Here is a 22,514-nt window from a genome sequence, read left to right as displayed (position 1 = left end):
TTATCGTAAAGATAAAAAAGAAACCACACAATACCAGAAAGGTTGTCAATGCCCGTGCGTAAAGAAATGGTAAAAACAATCGTTGGTTCAGAAGCTGTAACTAAAATTTCAAAAATTCCTCTCTCTGCTTACACAATCAGCAGCCGTGTTAGCGACATGTCCAATGACATCAAAGACATTTTGAAGGAGAGAATAAACACCAGTCGTAAGTTCTCATTTCTGATTCCAAGTCCATCGACATTGGCGGTCACGCTGAACTTCTTTCCTATTTAAGGTATGTTAATGGGGATGTAATTGCAAATAATTTTTTTTCCAAAGAACTATCCAAACGAGCAACCAGTGAAGAGATATTTCGTATAGCTAACGAATATTTCGTCCGGATGAGCTAACGTGCTAGTGTTTACACCAATGGAGCTACTTCTATGACAGGCCAGTTGAAAGGGTTCGTGAGTAAAGTACGCGGAGTAAATCCTAACTTATAAACCAAGCATTGTCTCATTCACAGCGAAGCCACTGTTAGTCCGCCTTGCAATATCCTCTGAAAATTGTGGAGGACGAAATAGTAAAAGACATCAGCTTCATCGAACTGCGATGCCTACATATGCGCCATTTTAACTTGTAGTGTGAAGAATTTGGATCACAGCACACTGCATTTCTGTGTACAGAAGTACTATTGTTAACTCGAGGTAAAATGTTAATGCAATCATTTGAGGAGGCACTTGCATTTTTGGCTGTCGAGGGTCATAAGTTTATGGATTTATTTGCAGACAATGGATGATTATCTAAGATGACGTGTCTTTCGGGTATTTTAGTGCAGTTAACTAAATTAACGAGAAAAATGCAAAACGAAAACGAAAATATTCTAACTGGTATGGTTAATATTCAAGGATTTATTAAAAAGTTAAATTTGTGGATACAGGCAATTGAAAATGGGTCACGTGATATGTTCCTAACTGTATGACCCCATACTGACCATAACAAGGTGTTGATGGGCTTAATTAAAGAGCACCTTCTTTTCTTGGAGCAGAATTTCAAAAAATATTTTGGAGAGAGTTCTGAAGATTTTGACAAGGTTCGCGATCCATTCGTGGATTCGAAACATTTTTCGAAAATTAAAGTTTAGGCTTAAAATAGGAACGAGCAGATTTGAAAGCAGGCAAGATACTGAAATAAAAATTTTTCTACGTGCCTCTGGATGCATTTTTGTTGTCAATAAGCAGTGAATACGGGCTACCTCCCAATTGGCAATTAATGTGCTGTTACCATTTTCAAATGGTTCAAATGGCTCCGAGCACTATGGGACTTAACATCTGTGGTCATCAGCCCCTAGAATTTAGAACTACTAAAACCTAACTAACCTAAGGACATCACACACATCCATGCCAGAGGCAGGATTCGAACCTGCGACCGTAGCATGTCAAAGAGAGAGAGAGAGAGAGTGAGAGAGAGAGAGAGAGAGAGAGAGAGGGGGGGGGGGGGGACTCAGATACATCGATGAAGAATTGAGAATTGCTTTGTCAACGATTCCGCCAGGAATCAGTTGCTATTGTGCAGTTAAGCATGCTGAAGTATCACTTTGAAAGTACGAGGAGGGTTATTTCCTCTAAAATTCGTATTAGAAAAGTCTCTTTTCTACAGTGAATTGACTTAAAATACAGTGGCCACGAAACATGTTTCATAAAAATAAAAGGTTTTTTTTTTTTCGAGAGGACATTCATCGACGAACAGGAAACAGTATTCTGCGATCATGTTAATATTTGGGTAGCGGCATACGCCATTCAGTAAGGACGAGTTTTTAAACCTAGAGTACAAATATTCAGAGCACCTGAAAATAAAGCAAAGTTTCAGTAAGAAAAAAGTGAAAGCAGCTAAAGACTTTTACTGTGATTCTACGAAAAGACATGAAGACCTAAGGCTAAGGACAACTGAATCCACGAGTTTGCAGCGAGCAGCAGACTTCATCATGGACATTATTCCACAGTCTAGGTGAACTGATCGACAGGTTCAATATTATGACCATTTATGATCCAATTACAATTTTTCCTAACAAATATGACTTCTCTACGCATAACAATTTCATGTCCGATACAACTGTGCAAAACTTTAGAAGACCAACATGAAAAAAGTGGAAGAATATTTTTAAAAACCAGCGAAAATTTAAAGTTATGACGTCGAGTTTCAAAATCCAATTTAGCAACGAGTCAGAGTATGGTTTAGTGTGAAAAATGTCCCAATGCAAGCTAAAGAAAATATAATTTAGAAAATATTTACGTTTCCTATACTACCCGACGCTCACCCGCATTAAATATTGCAGAGAGAGAGAGAGTTTCTGAGCATGTTTTCGCTGATATTACTTGTTATTCATTTCATCCCGCTGGCTTCATTAAATTAATTCCTACGAATTTAATGCTTTCGACACGATCCTCCTCGAAATCCGTTTCAAAATGGTATTCTACCACCATATCCCCCACTGGACAATCCCTATCTGTATTGTTCGAAAATCTCACGTAAAAAAAGTTGGTGGCAATCTAAGATCGATTCCCGACTGTAAATATACCGGGTGATCAAAAAGTCAGTATAAATTTGAAAACTGAATAAATCGCGGAATAATGTACATAGAGAGGTACAAATTGACACACATGCTTGGAATGACATGGGGTTTTATTAGAACCAAAAAAATACAAAAGTTCGAAAAATGTCATGATCAGAACAGCAATAATTAGCATAACAAAGTAAGAAAAAGCAAAGATGATGTGCTTTACGGGAAATGCTCAATATGTCCACCATCATTCCTCAACAATACCTGAAGTCGAGGAATAATGTTGTGAACAGCATTGTAAAGCATGTTCGGAGTTATGGTGAGGCATTGGCGTCGGATGTTGTCTTTCAGCATCCCTAGAGATGTCGGTCGATCACGATACACTTGAGACTTCAGGTAACCCCAAAGCCAATAATAGCACGGACAGAGGTCTGGGGACCTGGGAGGCCAAGCATGACGGAAGTGGTGGCTGAGCACACGATCATCACCAAACGACGCGCGCAATAGATCTTTCACGCGTCTAGCAATATTTTTTTGTTCTATTAAAACCCCATGTCATTCCAAGCATGTGTGTCAATTTTTACCTCTCTATCTACATTATTCCGTGACTTATTAATTTTTCAAATTTATACTGACTTTTTGATCACCCGGTACTCAGATAGTCCGACGGTTAAGGTGGATGCCTGCGAAAATCACGAAATCAGGGTCGGAATCCCCCGGTAGAACAAAAATATTTAATGGTTGTAACTTCACACATTACGCTGGGTTTTTTAATTTCGCTAATATTATTTCATTTCTGAGGATCTTCACTGATTTCAACCCCATTTTCCTCCATCCATATTAGGACAGGGAGTTTATTTTTTGGTATAAATTAAATTATTTGACACACGTTTTCATTTTTATTTGAATGTCTTAAAACGTATTGAGGTCGTAAATATTGTGTCCAAGTTCATTTCGAAATAAAGATGTTGTCATTTGTTTAGCCATGGCCCCGAGGAGACGCGATCAATGTGACTAAGTATTCTTCCCGATATACCTGTAGTCTCATTCATGCAGTTAACGTGTCTAATTACTCTTCATAGGTTGTTATACACTGACGGGAAAAAAGTCGCAACACCAAAAAATAATCAAAGCAGGATAATGAAACTTTGGGAATAGGTTTGTCAAGGTAATACATGTAAGTAGGAGAGGCCGTTAGCTATATAGCCGGCCGCTGTGGCCGAGCGGTTCTAGGCCCTTCAGTCCGGAACCGCGCTGCTGCTGTAGTCGCTGTTTCGAATCTTGCCTCGGGCGTGGATGTGTGTGATGTCGTTAGGTTTAAGTAGTTCTAAGTCTAGGGGACTGATGACCTCAGATGTTAAGTCCCATAGTGCTCAGAGCCATTTGAACCATTTTTTATATTTAAGTGATTAACACTGGGAGATCACAGGTTAATGTTAGCGGGAGATAAGCCATTGCAAATGTGGTGTCACCGCCAGACACCACACTTGCTAGGTGGTAGCCTTTAAATCGGCCGCGGTCCGGTAGTATACGTCGGACCCGCGTGTCGCCACTGTCAGTGATTGCAGACCGAGCGCCACCACACGGCAGGTCTAGAGACACGTCCTAGCACTCGACCCAGTTGTACAGCAGACTTAGCCAGCGATGATACACTGACAAATACGCTCTGATTTGCCGAGACGATAGTTAGCATAGCCTTCAGCTACGTCATTTGCTACGACCTAGCAAGGCGCCATTACCAGTTTATATTGAGATTATTATTGATGTATCAACAAGAGCGATGTTCTCCAATTATGGATTAAAGTTACGTATTCCAAGATCTTCGTGCTTTATTTGCAATTCTCAAGACATTGTCCTGTTCCAGACCTCACGCCAGTCTGCGTGGGCTAAACGCGTGCCTTTCGGCTACCCATCACTGTGGATTGGCTGTCTTGCCAGTCCACAACAGCAAATATGAAGTACTGGTACCTTAATAACCCGTGTAACAGCCAGAATGTTGAATGCAAGCGTGTCCGAAATGTTTTGACAGGTGCCGAATGTCAATTTGTGAGACGGAGTTCCATGTCTGTTGGATTGGTCAATACATGTTCCGTTAACACTGTTTGTGGACGACGCTTGAACTGTCGTCCGATGAAGTCCCATATGTGCTCGATTGGAGACAGATATGGTGATGGTGCAGGTCAAGACAACAACTCGACACTCTATAGAGCATGTTGTGTCCCAGTAACGGTATGTGGGAGAGTATTATATTGTTGTAAAACACCCCCTGGAATGCTGTTCATGAATGGCAGCACAAGTCGAATCACCAGACTGACATGCAGATCTGCAGTCAGGGTGCGTGGGATAAACACGAGAGAGCTTCTGCTGTCGTACGATATCGCACCGTAGGCCATAACCCCAGGTGTAGATCCAGTGTGTCTAGAATGCAAACACATTGGCTGCAGGCCCTCTTCTAGCCGCCTCCCGACCAAATGGGCTCTCGTTTAACACCACTGAAGTCGTAAATGGCGGTGGTTTGGGGTAATGGAATGCACGCTACAGAGCGTCTGGCTCGAAGTCGTCCTCGAAGCAACCGACTTGTAACAGTTCGTTACGTCACTGTGGTGCCAAATGCGGCTTAAATTGCTGCTTTAGGTGCAGTGCAATGCGCCGAACACTATGAGCTTCCCTCTCGGTAGTGCCACGTGGTATTCCGGAGCCCGGTCTCCTTACAACCGCAATTTCTCGTGATCTCCGCTACCAGAAATCATGTACAATGTGCTACATTCCTGCTAAGTCTTTCTGCAATATCGCAGAAGGAATAATGAATCCCTATTTCACTACCTCGTTCAAACTCAATGCTGTGTTAACAAAGGGGTCTTTGTCGCCTTGACGATAAACTTCACTATCGTCAACGTACCACCTCCCGTCCCAAAGGTAACTAACGCTTATGATTGTTACAGCGTGTATTTAAAGCGGACCAGCGATGCATCCTCATAGCGACGCTACTAGCACGACTCATGCGACTGCTGCGTAATTTGAATAGCTTTCATCTTTCAGATGTAGCAACACCTCTAACAACTTTCCTGTATGTCGGACAACTCCGTCTTGGTGTCACGATTTTTTTCCGTCAGTGTATTTCACATGTGCGTTTGAAATAACTGATTAATAATATATGAGTGAATATGAATTACTTTCTCCAAGAAAAACGCTGCTCTGCTACGTAATCGCCCAATCTTTTATTCACATCCACAGCTACGTACATACTCTGCTAACAACTGTGAAGAGCAGTACAATGGTTACTTAGTATTCTACCAGGTGTTAGAGTTTGTTCCCTTTCCAACCACGAGTGGAACATGGGAAGAATGACTGCTTAAATGCTTCTTTGCGCTGTATTTCCTGTAACTGGCCTAATCTAATAATTATGGAAATACAGTCATCACTTGAGCAAACACAGATTGTTCTGTTTAACTCCCAAAGATGTTTCTGTCCAGTTTCAGCGTGTTCACGTATTTTCTGTCAAATAACATGTAAAGAAATTTTCCATTATAATAAATATAGTTTTGAGTTACGGTATTCAGATTTATTAAATTATTTATAGAAAAAATATCTTAGTTTCACATAATTTTTTATGTGGCTACCTGACATAGTATAGCTGATATTTTGTTCCACGTTGTCATCTGCAATTGATTAGGATTTTTCACTATTATATGAGGCACATTTATTAAAATCTTAGGCCTCAAGCGAAACTATGCTTTTTTCCTGCGTTGCTAATATTAGAATATAGCACTGTCATTATATTCAACTGTCAATAAATACTTTTTTTGTTCAGTAGGGTAGAGCCTGTGTATTTAAATTGAGTGTATTTACTCTCTGTTGGTTCCAATTTTCTATTTCTCTACAGGATGGAGTGTGTGTGTGTGTGTGTGTGTGTGTGAGAGAGAGAGAGAGAGAGAGAGAGAGAGAGAGAGAGAGAGAGAGAGAGAGAGCGCTGAGAATTGGGCTCTATTGTAGAGCGCTTTGTATTCATTATGTCCTTATTGTGGCTTGTGGTATAGGGTAATTTTTTCTGTTGTAAGTTTCTGTGTGGGCTTGTTGCTGCATTTAACAATTTTTAGGTTGGTCTTTATGTCTTTTGGTGCTTGCCGCCTACCCATAAAAAAATGTGCAACTGCTACTGTCAGTCGTAATTACCCTCTTTGTCATAGTTGCATCTAAATCTGAAATTTTTGCCTTTGTGTCCACTAAAAACTGAGTTACGGTCTTCACATGTGAGTTGACAGATTCGAAATGTGTTGTGTTTGTCTGTGCTAGTGTTGGTTGTCTTCACTCTCTTTTGTAAAGACTTGGCCACCCTGTCGGCTATTTTCAGTCCTTGTTGATTCTTTCAACATGCTGCCAGTCTTGTACGATACTTCATTGTTGTCGCAGAGCGTGTGCTATTTGCTTGCGATTGTGGATGTTTCTTATTCTTATGTTTATCGTGTGTTTGTACGTTCCCAGATGGCCTTGGCTGTCGTCACATCTCGTACAGGATTTGGGCAGGTGCGCTGGCCCCAGATCGAATAATACGTAGATACACTTCTAAAATACACAACTGGTCTGATTGGAATGTCCTGCTTATGAATTTTGTTATTCCTTGTAAAGCTGGTGCGTTGGGATTCTTTTCTTTTAGCCGTTTCATTTCCTGTTTTGTGAATAGGTGTGAAATTTTTTTAAAGTTCCTGTGTATTTTCCTTTATCTTTGTATTGAGCCACTGGTTAACTTCATTCTGCTACTGTCTCCTAGAAATTTTACAGACCTGTGACTGTATTATTCCTATTTCGTTACGACTATAGGGCTCCCACGTCGGCTATTGTGATAAGGGCATGTTCTTTCCAAATTTATCTCTTATTTTCATGTACACTTTTTCTTCTTCACTTTTGTTTCCTGGTTTAATGTTAGTTTTTCCCTTATTATGCATCTTATTTCCTTTGCTCTTAGCTCGCTTGTTACCCTATCTTTTTTATTATGTATTCATTTTCTGTTATCAGATACTTCACTGTCTTGTATGTAACTTGTGTGTTGACGCTGCACTTAGGTACTCTTCCAAACAGGCTTAGTTCTCGACAAGCATGTCTAGAAACAAAAACTGAACATTCTCGTTCCATTCGTGTTGATTATGTATTCACTTCCTGTTATCAGATTCTCCAATATCTTGTTTGTAGCCTGTGTGTTGATACTGTATTTAGCTCCTATTTCTAACAGGATTAGTTCATTTGAAGAGATTTCATCTTTCAGACAAGAACTAATGTACTTTCAAAGAAAGTAATTAGTCTTTGCATCACCTGAAAATATTACAAAGACCTGCTTCAATATTTGTGCAACTCGAGATTTTGTGCCCTTTGACTACCACGTCAGTGAATTGGAATTGTATAACTCATATAAATATCTGAGTGTAGCTGTAAGAATATGGTATCACAAGATCACACAGACTAAGTGTGGTGTCACCGCCAGACACCACACTTAAATCGGCCGCGGTCCGTTAGTATACGTCGGACCCGCGTGTCGCCACAGTGATTGCAGACCGAGCGCCGCCACACGGCAGGTCTAGTGTAGAGAGACTCCCTAGCACTTGCCCCAGTTGTACAGCCGACGTTGCTAGCGATGGTTCACTGTCTACATACGCCTCATTTGCCGAGACTACAGTTTAGCATAGCCTTCAGCTACGTCATTTGCTACGACCTAGCAAGGCGCCATGTTCAGTTACTATTCTGAACAGATAATATTGTGAATCATGTACCGTCAAGAGCGACGTTGATCATTGATGGATTAAAGTTAAGTATCAAACTAATTACGTCCGCTTTCTGAATTCTAATTCCTTGTCATGTTCCAGACCTCACGGCAGTATAGTCCTTCCCTCCTCACGCCAGCCTGCGCGAGCTAAAACGCATGCATTTCGGCCTCCACTCGTAACACCGTGTTGGCTCTTCTGCCAACACAACACTAAGTATGGATAAATCAGGTGACAAATCTTGGTTCACTGGTAGGATAATAGGGAAGTGCAGTCAGCCTGCAAACGAGATTGCTTGTAAAACACACGTACGACACATTTTAGAATATTACTCAACGGTGTGAGACATGGAGCAGATAGGAGTAATGAAAGATATTGAATATACACTAGGAATACCAGCACGAATGGTCACAGGTTTCCTTTAACGCTGAGAGAGTGTCATGAAAATGTTGAAGAAACTGAACAGGCACGCACATGATGAAAGACACAAACTATGTCAAAAAAGCCAACTTACAGTGTTTCAAGAACCAACAATAAGTGGTGACTAGGAGTTTCGTGCAATCCCCTAAACACTGTTCTCCTGGGGATCGCAAAAACAAGATTAGAGTAATTACTGCATGCTACAAGGCGTTAAACAGACATGCTTCACACACATGAATGGAATAGGAAGAAGCACCAATAACTGGTACAACAGGAAATGCCCACTGCTACGCACTTCAGTGACGTTTGCAGAACATGGACGCAGAAGCAAATCAGCAGGAGTTCCAATACATTGCCTGGCATATGCCGTTCAAGAAATCCTCAATATGATTGTACCCTTTTTAATGATCATTGATATAGTACCAAGTAAAGTTTTTTTGCAATTCTACACTCCTGGAAATGGAAAAAAGAACACATTGACACCGGTGTGTCAGACCCACCATACTTGCTCCGGACACTGCGAGAGGGCTGTACAAGCAATGATCACACGCACGGCACAGCGGACACACCAGGAACCGCGGTGTTGGCCGTCGAATGGCGCTAGCTGCGCAGCATTTGTGCACCGCCGCCGTCAGTGTCAGCCAGTTTGCCGTGGCATACGGAGCTCCATCGCAGTCTTTAACACTGGTAGCATGCCGCGACAGCGTGGACGTGAACCGTATGTGCAGTTGACGGACTTTGAGCGAGGGCGTATAGTGGGCGTGCGGGAGGCCGGGTGGACGTACCGCCGAATTGCTCAACACGTGGGGCGTGAGGTCTCCACAGTACATCGATGTTGTCGCCAGTGGTCGGCGGAAGGTGCACGTGCCCGTCGACCTGGGACCGGACCGCAGCGACGCACGGATGCACGCCAAGACCGTAGGATCCTACGCAGTGCCGTAGGGGACCGCACCGCCACTTCCCAGCAAATTAGGGACACTGTTGCTCCTGGGGTATCGGCGAGGACCATTCGCAACCGTCTCCATGAAGCTGGGCTACGGTCCTGCACACCGTTAGGCCGTCTTACGCTCACGCCCCAACATCGTGCAGCCCGCCTCCAGTGGTGTCGCGACAGGCGTGAATGGAGGGACGAATGGAGACGTGTCGTCTTCAGCGATGAGAGTCGCTTCTGCCTTGGTGCCAATGATGGTCGTATGCGTGTCTGGCGCCGTGCAGGTGAGCGCCACAATCAGGACTGCATACGACCGAGGCACACAGGGCCAACACCCGGCATCATGGTGTGGGGAGCGATCTCCTACACTGGCCGTACACCACTGGTGATCGTCGAGGGGACACTGAATAGTGCACGGTACATCCAAACCGTCATCGAACCCATCGTTCTACCATTCCTAGACCGGCAAGGGGACTTGCTGTTCCAACAGGACAATGCACGTCCGCATGTATCCCGTGCCACCCAACGTGCTCTAGAAGGTGTAAGTCAACTACCCTGGCCAGCAAGATCTCCGGATCTGTCCCCCATTGAGCATGTTTGGGACTGGATGAAGCGTCGTCTCAACCGGTCTGCACGTCCAGCACGAACGCTGATCCAACTGAGGCGCCAGGTAGAAATGGCATGGCAAGCCGTTCCACAGGACTACATCCAGCATCTCTACGATCGTCTTCATGGGAGAATAGCAGCCTGCATTGCTGCGAAAGGTGGATATACACTGTACTAGTGCCGACATTGTGCATGCTCTGTTGCCTGTGTCTATGTGCCTGTGGTTCTGTCAGTGTGATCATGTGATGTATCTGACCCCAGGAATGTGTCAATAAAGTTTCCCCTTCCTGGGACAATGAATTCACGGTGTTCTTATTTCAATTTCCAGGAGTGTAGATATACCGCATCAGTCTGACTGCACTGATCCGTGGCTTTCACGGCATCATTGTGCTTCAGACAGTTAGGACATTAAGTGAGTTGGGCGTGCGTCCTGTATTATAGGTGCTGAGGTGGCTGCGTCGAGGGATCTCAGAGGAACAGGTGGAGCGCGAGATGGCACGCATTCAGGCATCGCTGGCCGGAGACGAAGAAGGTGGCACGGGACGCGTCACCCTCAACGAACTCTGCTGCAGGGCCTCGCTCAGGGGCTTCGCCAACGCCATCAACCTAGGCACCAACCTGCAGCTCTGCGGTTCCTTCGCTGTGCTCAACTACGCCGTCATCATGTTCGATGAGGCTGGAGGATCCGTACCCTCCGAGGTGGCAACAATCATCTTAGGTGCTTTGCAGGTACGTTACTGCTTCAGAGCTCAGCAGCCTCCATGTCAAGCGTTTCGATTGGATTCACGGTTTTCTCAGTCTTTTCTTATCTCGTACCTCGTGGCTGTTATTTTCAACTCTACCATCACAACTACACCAGACATCCTCTGTAATGTGTTATGCACAACCCAGCCTTTTGGAGCTCTAGTGGCTCAACTAGAGTATGTCAGCCCAAGAGTATGCACTGGGTGCCGTTTCCACGCTGGTAAGTAAAAAATAAGGTGAAGGTAGGAGAAAAAGGGAATGAAGGAGGAGAAGCGAGAGAAAGAGGAACGAGAATATAAATAAGAAAAGAAAAGGTAAGGAATCGTCTGAAGTTCATTAAAATAGTGAGGGAACGGAAATGCATGGAAAGGATTCATGAAGAGATTTAAATTCGACCCTGTGGAGCTACACTTCAGTAAGTCCTGTTACTACTCGATACATAGACCGTCTTTTCGTGTTTCCTTTGGTTGCAATGTGGGGCCACTCTCATTATACGAAGAGAGCAACACAGCAAAAGCATGAAGAGCGTATAGAACTTCTAAAATAAAAATAAAAATGTTAAAATAAAAAAAAATGTTTCTGCAGGAATTGGTCAAAACAAAAAAAATGACTATAATTTTACGTCCACAGACCAGTATGTGTTGAGATAGGAACCTGTGGTGTGCTTACTGTAAGACCTTCGGTACACACACCATCAGATTAGTTGACTTGTCGCTCTAACGAAGTAGGCGAGTGTCAGCAATATATCTCGTGGTCCTATGGTGGCGGGTTTATCTTCTGCCGTTAGGTCAGACGATAGAAATGACACTTGCACGCTTAGAGTTGCAGATTGACAGTGACCAACTTTAAAAAGAACTTGACTAATTTTCACACACATTTGTTAAAATAATAAAAATCATAGATATTACGTAACTTGATTCTGGATGCTGTTTACAATTGACAATCTGAAGTTCCTTTGGGCTTGGTACGTTAATCTTATTCTCACATATCTCTGATAGTTGACAAAGTGTCTATACATTTCTCTACATGGCTATGTACAGGAATATGATAACCTTATTAGGCGCAGACTGAAACCTGACTATAGATTGATGCAGACTAGTGCAGACTAGTGCAGACTGATGTAGACTAATGCAGACTGACTAGTCGGAGGTCTTTACACTCGTTATAATACCTCGAGCGTCCAGGTATCACTGCGCGAGTGTGATTCGCGAGGAGAAAAGGTTCTACATTAGCAGCAATCTCATTGGCTGCGTTACATATTAATACGCGGATCGGCGGAAGCAGAATTTGGTCCGTCTCTATGACAGCGCCATGTCGTAGTGCGGAGACGGACGAGCGCTACACCTGCGCTGTTGTGCTTAGCGGGGCGCGCTCTAGTGGGAAAGTTGTGTACGCGCTGACTACGCGGAACTATATACACAACAGGACCAGTCTGTCTTTTCTCTCCCGTCTCTTACGTGGAAGCAGACACTACAGGGTAATTCATATTACACACTTCTAGACGTTGTAGAGGGGACTTATTAGTTGAAGTTTGACACAGGAAACCATGTCAGAAATGTCATTCAACGATGCTGCAGAGAACGTTACAGGCGCCGGCGCTTGTAAACGTGTGTATATACGGGGTGATTCCGTGGAGTACACGTATATGTACTGTACATGAAAACATGTACTGCAACTGTTGTTATTGAGATTGCAGGGCAGGTAACTTTCAGAGACGTTAGTATGGACCAAAACAAGGAAAAGTATCTAGTAAACATGAGTTCGAAAATGTACATTGTTCAATAGAGATGTGTTTCACACTGGCGAAGATGAACAAATGCTCCTAGCTCCTCACGTGTACAGTTTAGAATCCATGATTACTGGACATCTTTTCTAGTCTTGGCCCACACTACCACCTCTGAAAGTTGCATACCCTACATTCTTAGTAGCAACAGTACCGGTATGTGTATTCCACTGTCAGGGATATCAGAATGATTTTCGGTTGTAACTTTCGATTCACTCGTTTCCGGACCACAGACCCTTACCTCAAATTGATACATTTACCCATCTCCATTAACAATGAAAGTTTGTAGTTTCATCACAGAATCACCCCGTATACAGGGTGTTACAAAAACGTACGGCCAAACTTTCAGGAAACATTCCTCACACACAAATAAAGAAAAGATGTTATGTGGACATGTGTCCGGAAACGCTTAATTTCCATGTTAGAGCTCATTTTAGTTTCGTCCACCTACGCTCAATGGAGCACGTTATCATGATTTCATACGGGAAACTCTACCTGTGCTGCTAGAACATGTGCCTTTACAAGTACGACACAACATGTGGTTCATGCACGATGGAGCTCCTGCACATTTCAGTCGAATTGTTCGTACGCTTCTCAAGAACAGATTCGGTGACCGATGGATTGGTAGAGGTGGACCAATTCCATGGCCTCCACGCTCTCCTGTCCTCAACCCTCTTGACTTTCATTTATGGGGGCATTTGAAAGCTCTTGTCTACGCAACCCCGGTACCAAAAGTAGAGACTCTTCGTGCTCGTATTGTGGACGGCTGTGATACAATACGCCATTCTCCATGGCTGCATCAGCGCATCAGGGATTCCATGCGACGGAGGGTGGATGCATGTATCCTCGCTAACGGAGGGCATTTTGAACATTTCCTGTAACAAAGTGTTTGAAGTCACGCTGGTACGTTCTGTTGCTGTGTGTTTCCATTCCATGATTAATGTGATTTTAAGAGAAGTAATAAAATGAGCTCTAACATGGGAAGTAAGCGTTTCCAGACACATGTCCACATAACATATTTTCTTTCTTTGTGTGTGAGGAATGTTTCCAGAAAGTTTGGCCGTACCTTTTTGTAACACCCTGTATATGTACATCTACAGGCTCTTACGTTTTATAGCTTTGACGTTCTGTAGCGTCCTTGGATGACGTTTTTTGACATGGCTTTCTATGCAAAACTTGATCTACTTAGTCCCCTCTACAATCTCTAGAAGTGTGTAAAATGAACTGTGAAACACCCTGTGTACGCAGTATTGCGTGTGGTTACTATACATTCTGGCACATCCTTCAACCCTTCTTGGCAATGAATCACGCACTTCTTCAAATACATCTGGCTCCATCCGAATTGCGTCACGAGCTTTCTTCACACGCCCATTTGACGTATGCACATTGCCGATGGGCTGGGCGTCCACAGTGCCTTCATACTTCCTCATAACTATAAACGAAACTGATGAACATGCGGTGAAAGGGGTGGCCGTGCTACCGGATCGCCACGCAGCGTCGTGGTGGCATACTGTTGCACGATCCGTACGAAATGGGGTGCTGCGCAGTCGTGCATAAAGCACCGTCATTGTCTTTCTGCAAGGGTAACATTCTCCAAAAATGCTGGTAGTTCATCGGGCAGAAATCGTTGTTACACAGCACCTGTTAATCCGTTTGGTGAAGTGTTTGCCCTTTGAGTCTCGCACCAATAATTACTGTGCGTTCATTAAAGAAGCCATCTTGATTCTTCATCTTCATAACTGCTCGAGGATTGTCATCTACCCCCTCGTGCATGATGCGGTAATTTACTACCCCAACTCTCGGGAATCCTGCCTCATACTTAAATGCAGGCCGTGAACGCCATCTTCGAAGGCCCACGTCACAACACGTACTGGTTTCCGGACACACAATTATAGCAACTTTTCTTCTAGTTTTGACTAACGCTAGTTCGTGTAGAAATGCATTTCACTTTTATTTATGACGATGTATTTTGTATTTATTGTTTATTACGATTTGTAGTAAAGGACAATTAAAGAATGCAAAAGGAATCGCGTTACTGTTGCAAGAAATACGAATTTGAATTGCATGTTACACATTTTGAATTATATCACAGGAAAAACAATTATTGAAATGTGTACTTGTTAATTTAACGTGAAGTGTTGTTGATCCCAATAAGGGAAGAACCAGGCTAAGCAGCGCAGCGAATACGATGAAACAAAAACGTTGAGAGATGTCGGCACGGACCGTGGGTGGAATGGGGAAGGGCAGACGAAGTTCAAGTTTGCCTTGGGCGCGCCAGTTTGCCAAATTAAGCCACCGATTTCTCCCGACTGATTTTTCCTTCTACAGCTTAACTGTTCCTAGATGCAGTAGCAGATGTCTCACTAGCTTGTCTCTTTCTCTTCTCCCGTTAAGCTTCTTTTCGTCACCTACCAGTGACCTTCTCCCTACGATTCCTTAAAGAATCGTGCTCCGTTTTTCACGCATCTCAGTGTTTAAAATACCACACTCCTGAACTCTGAGTCGTACAGTGATATAATTTTGCCCCTGCATCCGGTGATATATGTGAATACTGCCTACAAAATGAGATTCGGATAGAGTTGGTAGCAAACAAGTAATGAATTAAAAACCTCACGCCTAATGCCAAAGTTTTACTGCATCAACAGCGAAAATCTAGTAAGCGATAGATTCTTTTCGTTTACGACCGCTACGCTCGCAGGTTCGAATCCTGCCTCGGACATGGATGTGTGTGATGTCCTTAGGTTAGTTAGGTTTAAGTAGTTCTAAGTTCTAGGGGACTGATGACCTCAGATGTTGAATCCCATAGTGCTCAGAGCCATTTGAACCATTCTGAACTCTTTTCGTTTCATAATTTTTTGGAGGGTTCAAATGGCTCTGAGCGCTATGGGACTAAACTTCTGAGGTCATCAGTCCCCTAGAGCTTAGAACTATTTAAACTTAACTAACCTAAGGACATCACACACATCCATGCCTGAGGCAGGATTCGAACCTGCGACCGTAGCGGTCGCGCGGTTCCAGGCTGAAGCGCCTAGAACCGCTTGGCCACCCTGGCCGGCTGTTCTCTACATTACTTCCCTAGATTCAGCCATAGAGTACGTCCGGCTTTTTGGAGGGTGCAGCAAGAAATATTTCAAATAGTTTCGAAAATATGTGTAAAGTTTGTTGGAAGTCTTGAGTGCTCTCATTCTCAAATACTGAATGAATATACTCGGAGGTGACAAAAGTCAAGGGATAGCTCTGTGCACATTTACAGATGGCAGTAGTATCTCGTACCCATGGTATAACAAGGGCAGTACATTGGCGGAGTTATTATTTGTACTCAGGTGATTCATGTGAAAAGATTTCCGAAGTGATTATAGCTGTACGACGAGAATTAACAGACTTTGAACACGTGATGGTACTTGGAGCTAGACGCATGGGACATCCCATTTTCAAATGGGAATTCAACATTTCGAGATTCACAGTGTCAAAAGTGTATCGAGAATACAAGATTTCCGGCATTACCTTTCACCACGAGAAACACAGTGGCCGATGGCTTTCACTTAATGGCGTAGAGCAGCGGAGTTTGCGTAGAGTTGTCAGTGCTAACAAACAAGCAACAATGTGTATAATAACCGCAGAAATCACTGTGAAACATACGGCGAACATATCTGTCAGGACACTTCGCAGAAATTTGGCACTAATGGGCTATATAGTAGCAGACGACCGACGCGAGTGCCGTTGATAACAGCACGACATAGCCAGCAGCGCCTCTCCTGGGCTCGTGACTATATTGGTTGGATCCTAGACGACTGGCAAACCGTGAACTACAAAACTATTAAGGGTTTCGTGGCCACTTGCTGACAAACTGCTTATTGGCTTCTGTCTCGGGTTCTTCGGCCGACGTTCATCTAACGATTGTACTGACGTTTCGCCAACACGAGTGGCTGGCATTGTCAAGGCTTCACCCTCCATTGCCGGTGGTGAACTGGAGCCGAGCTCGCGGCCGCAGGCTATATGTACGTGGCGGGCCACCATCCGAGGGCTTTTCCGCGGTCATTTCCGGTGCGGTTCTCCTCTTGCTACCTGCAACGGTCGTTCGCTGCAGTACGGGATGCCGGGATCCATTTACCTCAAGGCTTTCCTCTTTCTTGTTGGAGCTGTTGGCGTGTTTTTGTATTTCTACAGCTTCTCTGAACAAGCGCGTGTGATAGTGCTTCTCTAATAATTCGCCGACACGGAAGTTCTGGCTGTAGAGAAGCACTACCACACGCGCTTGTTCAGAGAAGCTGTAGAAATACAAAAACACGCCAACAGCTTCAACAAGAAAGAGGAAAGCCTTAAGGTAAACGGATCCTGGCTTCCCGTACTGCAGCAAACGACCGTCGCACATAGCAAGAGGAGAACTGCACCGGAAATGACCGCGGAGAAGCCCTCGGACGTTGGCGCGCCGGGTACATATAGTCTGCGGCCGCGAGCTCGGATCCAGATCACCATCGGCGATGGAGGGTGAAGCTTTGACAATGCCAGCCACCCGCGCTGGCGAAACGTCAGTAAAATGATTACATGAACGTCGGCTGAAGAACCCGAGGCATAAGCCAACAGGCAGTTTGTCAAACCGTGAACTGATCAGATGATCCCGATTTCAGTGGGTAAGAGCCGATGGTAGGGCTTGATTTCGGCGTAGACCCCACGGTGCCATGGACCTAAGTTGTCAACAAGGCACTGTGCAAGCTGATGGTGGCTCTGTCATCGCGTGGACTTTGTTTATATGGAATGGAATGGGTCCTCTCTGGTCCAAATGAACCAATCACTGACTGAAAATTGGTATGTTCGGCTAGTGGGAGATCATTTGCAGCCATTCATGGACTTCATGTTCCAAAACAATGAAGGAATTTTTTATGGATGACAATGCGGCACGTCACCGGGCCATAGTTGTTCGTGATCGGTTTGAAGAAGATTCTGGAGAATCCGTGCGAATGATGTGGCCACCCAGATCTCCCGACATAAATCCCACCGCACAGTTACGGGAGATAACCGAGACGTCAGTTCGAGCATAAAATCCTGCACCGGCAACAATTTCGCAGTTATGGATAGCTACAGAAGCAGCATGGCTCAATATTTCTGCGGGGGACTTCCACAGACTTGTCGAGTCAACGCCACATCGAGCTGCTGTACCACGCCGGACAAAAGAATGTCCGTCACGATGTAGGGGGGTAAGCCCTGGCGTTTGTCACCGCAGTGCAGTGTGGGTAATTTGTGCTCTGTGACTTAACGCTCCATCGACACACTATTTCTAACCTTAACACTTGACTTAATTTTGTTACACCTTTAATTCAAGATTATACCCTATAATGAATATATGAGAGCATTTTAAATTTTTTAAAATCTGTCAGCAATGTATGAAACACTTTTTTTTATTTCTTTGCCCGTGGAAACGGTTAGACAGGCAACTTTCTACTGGACATGGTGTCCATTTTAGCCGCTTAATCTACGTCTACATTCATACTCCGCAAGCCACCTGACGGTGCGTGGCGGAGGGTACCTTGAGTACCTCTATCGGTTCTCCCTTCTATTCCAATCTCGTATTGTTCGTGCAAAGAAAGATTGTCGGTATGCCTCTGTGTGGGCTCTAATCTCCCTGATTTTATCCTCATCGTCTCTTAGCGAGATATACGTAGGAGGGAGCAATATACTGCTTGACTCCTCGGTGAAGGTATGTTCTCGAAACTTCAACAAAAGCCCGTACCGAGCTACTGAGCGTCTCTCTTGCAGAGTCTTCCACTGGAGTTTATCTATCATCTCCGTAACGCTTTCACAATTACTAAATGATCCTGTAACGAAGCGCGCTGCTCTCCGTTGGATCTTCTCTATCTCTTCTATCAACCCTATCTGGTACGGATCCCATACTGGTGAGTAATATTCAAGCACTGGGCGAACGAGTGTACTGTTTTCGGACTGCATTTCCTTAAGATTCTTCCAATGAATCTCTGTCTGGCATCTGCTTTACTGACGATTAATTTTGTATGGTCATTCCATTTTAAATCACTCCTAATGCCTACGCCCAGATAATTTATGGAATTAACAGCTTCCAGTCGCTGACCTGCTATATCGTATCTAAATGATAAAGGATCTTTCGCAGCACATTACACTTGTCTACATTGAGATTCAATTGCCATTCCCTCCACCACGCGTCGATTCGTTGCAGCTCCTCTTGCATTTCAGTACAATTTTCCATTGTTACAACCTCTCGAAATACTACAGCATCATCCGCAAAAAGCGTCAGTGAACTTCCGATGTTATCCACAAGGTCATTTATATAGATTCTGAATAGCAACGGCCGGCTGGGGTAGCCGAGCGGTTCTAGGCGCTACAGCCTGGAACCGCGCGACAGTTACGGTCGCAGGTTCGAATCCTGCCTCGGGCATGGATGTGTGTGGATGTCCTCAGGTTAGTTGGGTTTAAGCAGTTCTAAGTTACAGGGGACTGATGACCTCAGAAGTTAAGTCCCATAGTGCTCAGAGTCATTTGAACCATTTCTTTGAATAGCAACGGTCCTACGACACTCCCCTGCGGTACACCTGAAATCTCTCTTACTTCGGAAGACTTCTCTCCATTGGGAATGATATGTTGCGTTGTGTTACCTAGGAACTCTTCAATCCAACCACACAATCGGTCTGATAGTCCATATGCTCTTACTTCGTTCATTAAACGACTGTGGGGAACTGTACCAAACGCCTTAACAATGTAGGTTCTTTTCAATACTCTTTTATTTCGTACTTGATAATTCAATTTCAACGTATCTCGATTACCCTAGTTTTAAAATACGTTCAGTTTCTTCTTGTCCAAATTAACATGGTTCTACACATTCCCGTATCAATAATACCAGACGAGCTTTTTCAAGCTTTCAAGGGAGAAAACAGCAGCACACAGATAAAAATTTAGTCGTTCCCGGATATGTCACACTAATACCGTGTAACACAGTCCTAAGTATTAATAATGGCCTCAATACGGTGAGGAACTGCTCACCCCCCCCTCCCTTGAACTAGGCACCTTGCCGTTGGTGGTACAGGTAGCCGTATGGTAGCTGCAGCCACGACGGAGACCAGAGAAACATGTGATTTCAAGAATGGGCCAGTAGCGTTTTCACTAATTGCAGTCTAGATTATTTACTGATTGTGGCATTAATCAAAACAGCCTTGTTGTACTGGTACTACGAGCGGCTGAAAGCAACTGGAAACTACGGTCGTAATTTTTCCCGAGGGCACGCAGCTCTGCTGTATGGTTAAACGATGATGGCCTTCTCGTGGGCAGAATATTCAGGTGGTAGAATGGTTCCCAGTTAGGATCGCCGGACGGGGATTACTCAGGAGGGTGCCGTCATCTAGGAAACAAAACTAGAGCTATACCCAGAGTAAGTAGGTCAGAAAATTTGAAAAGAGAAATGGGAATGAAATTTCCTGGCAGATTAAAACTGTTTGCCGGACCAAGATTCGAACTCGGGATGGAGGTTTGGAAGGTAGGAGACGAGATACTGGCAGAAGTAAAGCTGTGAGGATGGGACGTGAGTCGTGCTTGGGTAGCTCAGTTGGTGGAGCACTTGCCCGCGAAAGGCAAAGGTCCCGAGTTCAAGTCTCGGTCCAGCACACAGTTTCAATCTGCCAGGAAGTTTCATATCAGCGCACACTCCGCTGCAGAGTGAAGAACTCACTCTGGAGAAATGGGTAGATTGCAGTTATGTATAGTGGGAATTAGTGACTTTCAGTGGCAGAGAGAGCAGGACTAAAGATTAGGCGGGTGCATCACGTTACTTACGAGAGGCTACTGAACAGAATTGGGAAGAATTGAAATTTGAGGCTCAGCCTGACTGGGAGGGAGGGATAGGTTGATAGGACACATTCTGAGGCGTCAAGGGATCACCAGTTTAGTATTAGTGGCAAGTAGGGAAGAGGAGGGGGGGGGGGGGTACAAATCGTACAGGTAGACAAAGAGAACAGTACGGATATCAGTGAGTTATTCGGAGATGAAAAGTATTGCACAGTATATAGTAACATGGAGAGCTGCATCAAAGCAGTCTTCGAACTGGGAACCACAAAAGCAAACAGTGAGAAATGCAATTTATATGTTTCCTCAGTTACACAATATCTAGCAGAAGCTTCTGACTGACGTTTCGATAGCGCATTACCTTGATGTCTCCTGTGGGTGATTAATTTTTTGTTCGGTGTACTAAGTCCAGGATGAATAGTACTCTATGTGAATTCAGACGTGATTTATATAACTACTTACACAATCGCATCCCCAATAACCTAATATTTCGAAAACAAACACGGTAAAGACATTTCCAAGCGTACAGTTACCATTTTTCTTCTGTTTGCACAGGTTGTTGGCGGTCTGGCGTCCGCTCTGGCGATGGATCGCCTCGGTCGACGACCCCTGCTGTTCCTCTCCAATGCGGTAATTGGAACTTGCGTCGCCCTCCTGGGGGTCTACATGTACCTCAAGCAGGAGACAGACGTAGACATATCGTCCGTCGGATGGTTGCCTGCCACATGCTTGTCCATATACGTGCTGATGCATTCGTTTGGCTTGAACCCACTGCCATATGTGGTGCTCTCCGAGATCGCGGCTCCGAGGATCAGAGGTCTGGCTGCCATTGCCATGTACACGATGGTCTGTGTCACTGCAACCATCCTGACCAAACTGTACCCAACCATGTCGGAGTCCATGGGAGTGTACGGCACCTTCTGGTTCTTCGCCGCTGCCTGTCTGACTTGCAGCCTCGTCGGATGGTGGCTGCTGCCGGAAACCAAGGGACGACCTTTGGAGGACATCCTCAAGGAACTCAACGGTGGAAAGGATGTCATCGTTAGCAGCTCCCAATGACGCGTTCTACTTGTGCCGAAGATATTTCTGACGTGTTTCGCAGTTTTATACGTAACGTTTAGTCTGCCACGTTCAGTTTCACCCTGCACGGGAGTGACGCTTCCAGAATACTTATGTTGGACTGCGCCCCTTCTGGAGGACTGATCCGAAATATGTTGCAAAATTACGTTCTGCGCCAACTACGTACACATACTGTCGCGACGTCAGGTTTTGACCCAAATTCTGCTGCCCAGAAACATTTAAAGTGTGCATCTGACTATTCGCCGACAAAACATGACACGTCAACTTAAACTGTATCGAAAAAAACATGTGTATTTCGGCCAGTAGAGAACCGGAGTCTGCGTACTCACAGGTGATCGTGCCTAGTCGTCATTACCGATTTCATCCAACTTTATGGTACATACAGGGCTTGGCCAAAAATGAGCGTGATATTAATGGGAGTCAGACGCGGGCTTGGCGAGAGATAAGTCATTTGTTAGTCCCCAGGCGTGGATGGTGCAGCTGAAAGAGTAGATTACGGTTATCCGAGGGTCGGAGACTCAAGTATCTCTGGGAGAATCAGTTTTTTTTATTGTCTTTTTTTACGTTACCAACGGCCTTGCCACAGTGCTAACACCGGTTCCCGTCAGATCACCTAAGTCAAGCGCAGTCGGGCTTGGCTAGCACTAGAATGGATGACAGTTCAGGTCTGACGAGCGCTGTTGGCAAGGAGGGTACACAGAGACATTGTGAGGCCAACTGAGGAGTTACTTCACTGAGAAGTAGCGGCTCCGGTCACGAAAGCTGACGACGACCGGGAGACCAGTGTGCTGACCACATGTCCCTCCACACCCGTGTCCAGTGACGTCTTAAGGTCAGGATGACACGGCGGTCGAA

General features: G+C 44.6%; 1 protein-coding gene across 1 annotated transcript in view; it reads left to right on the top strand.

The window, feature by feature from the left end:
* LOC126416526 (facilitated trehalose transporter Tret1-like) overlaps positions 1 to 21,679 on the top strand; it is a 123,628-nt gene extending 101,949 nt beyond the window's left edge. Inside the window, exons 5-6 of the mRNA XM_050084273.1 lie at positions 10,691 to 10,978; positions 21,135 to 21,679. Of these exons, the coding sequence (XP_049940230.1) occupies positions 10,691 to 10,978; positions 21,135 to 21,638 (792 nt within the window). The 3' untranslated portion in view covers positions 21,639 to 21,679. The remainder of the gene's footprint in view (positions 1 to 10,690; positions 10,979 to 21,134) is intronic.
* The last annotated feature ends 835 nt before the right edge of the window (positions 21,680 to 22,514 follow it).

This window comes from Schistocerca serialis, chromosome 8, assembly GCF_023864345.2.
Source record: "Schistocerca serialis cubense isolate TAMUIC-IGC-003099 chromosome 8, iqSchSeri2.2, whole genome shotgun sequence".
Taxonomy (NCBI): domain Eukaryota; kingdom Metazoa; phylum Arthropoda; class Insecta; order Orthoptera; family Acrididae; genus Schistocerca; species Schistocerca serialis.
Note: the sequence above shows the minus strand (reverse complement) of the source record. Positions and strands in the feature narration are given on the sequence as shown.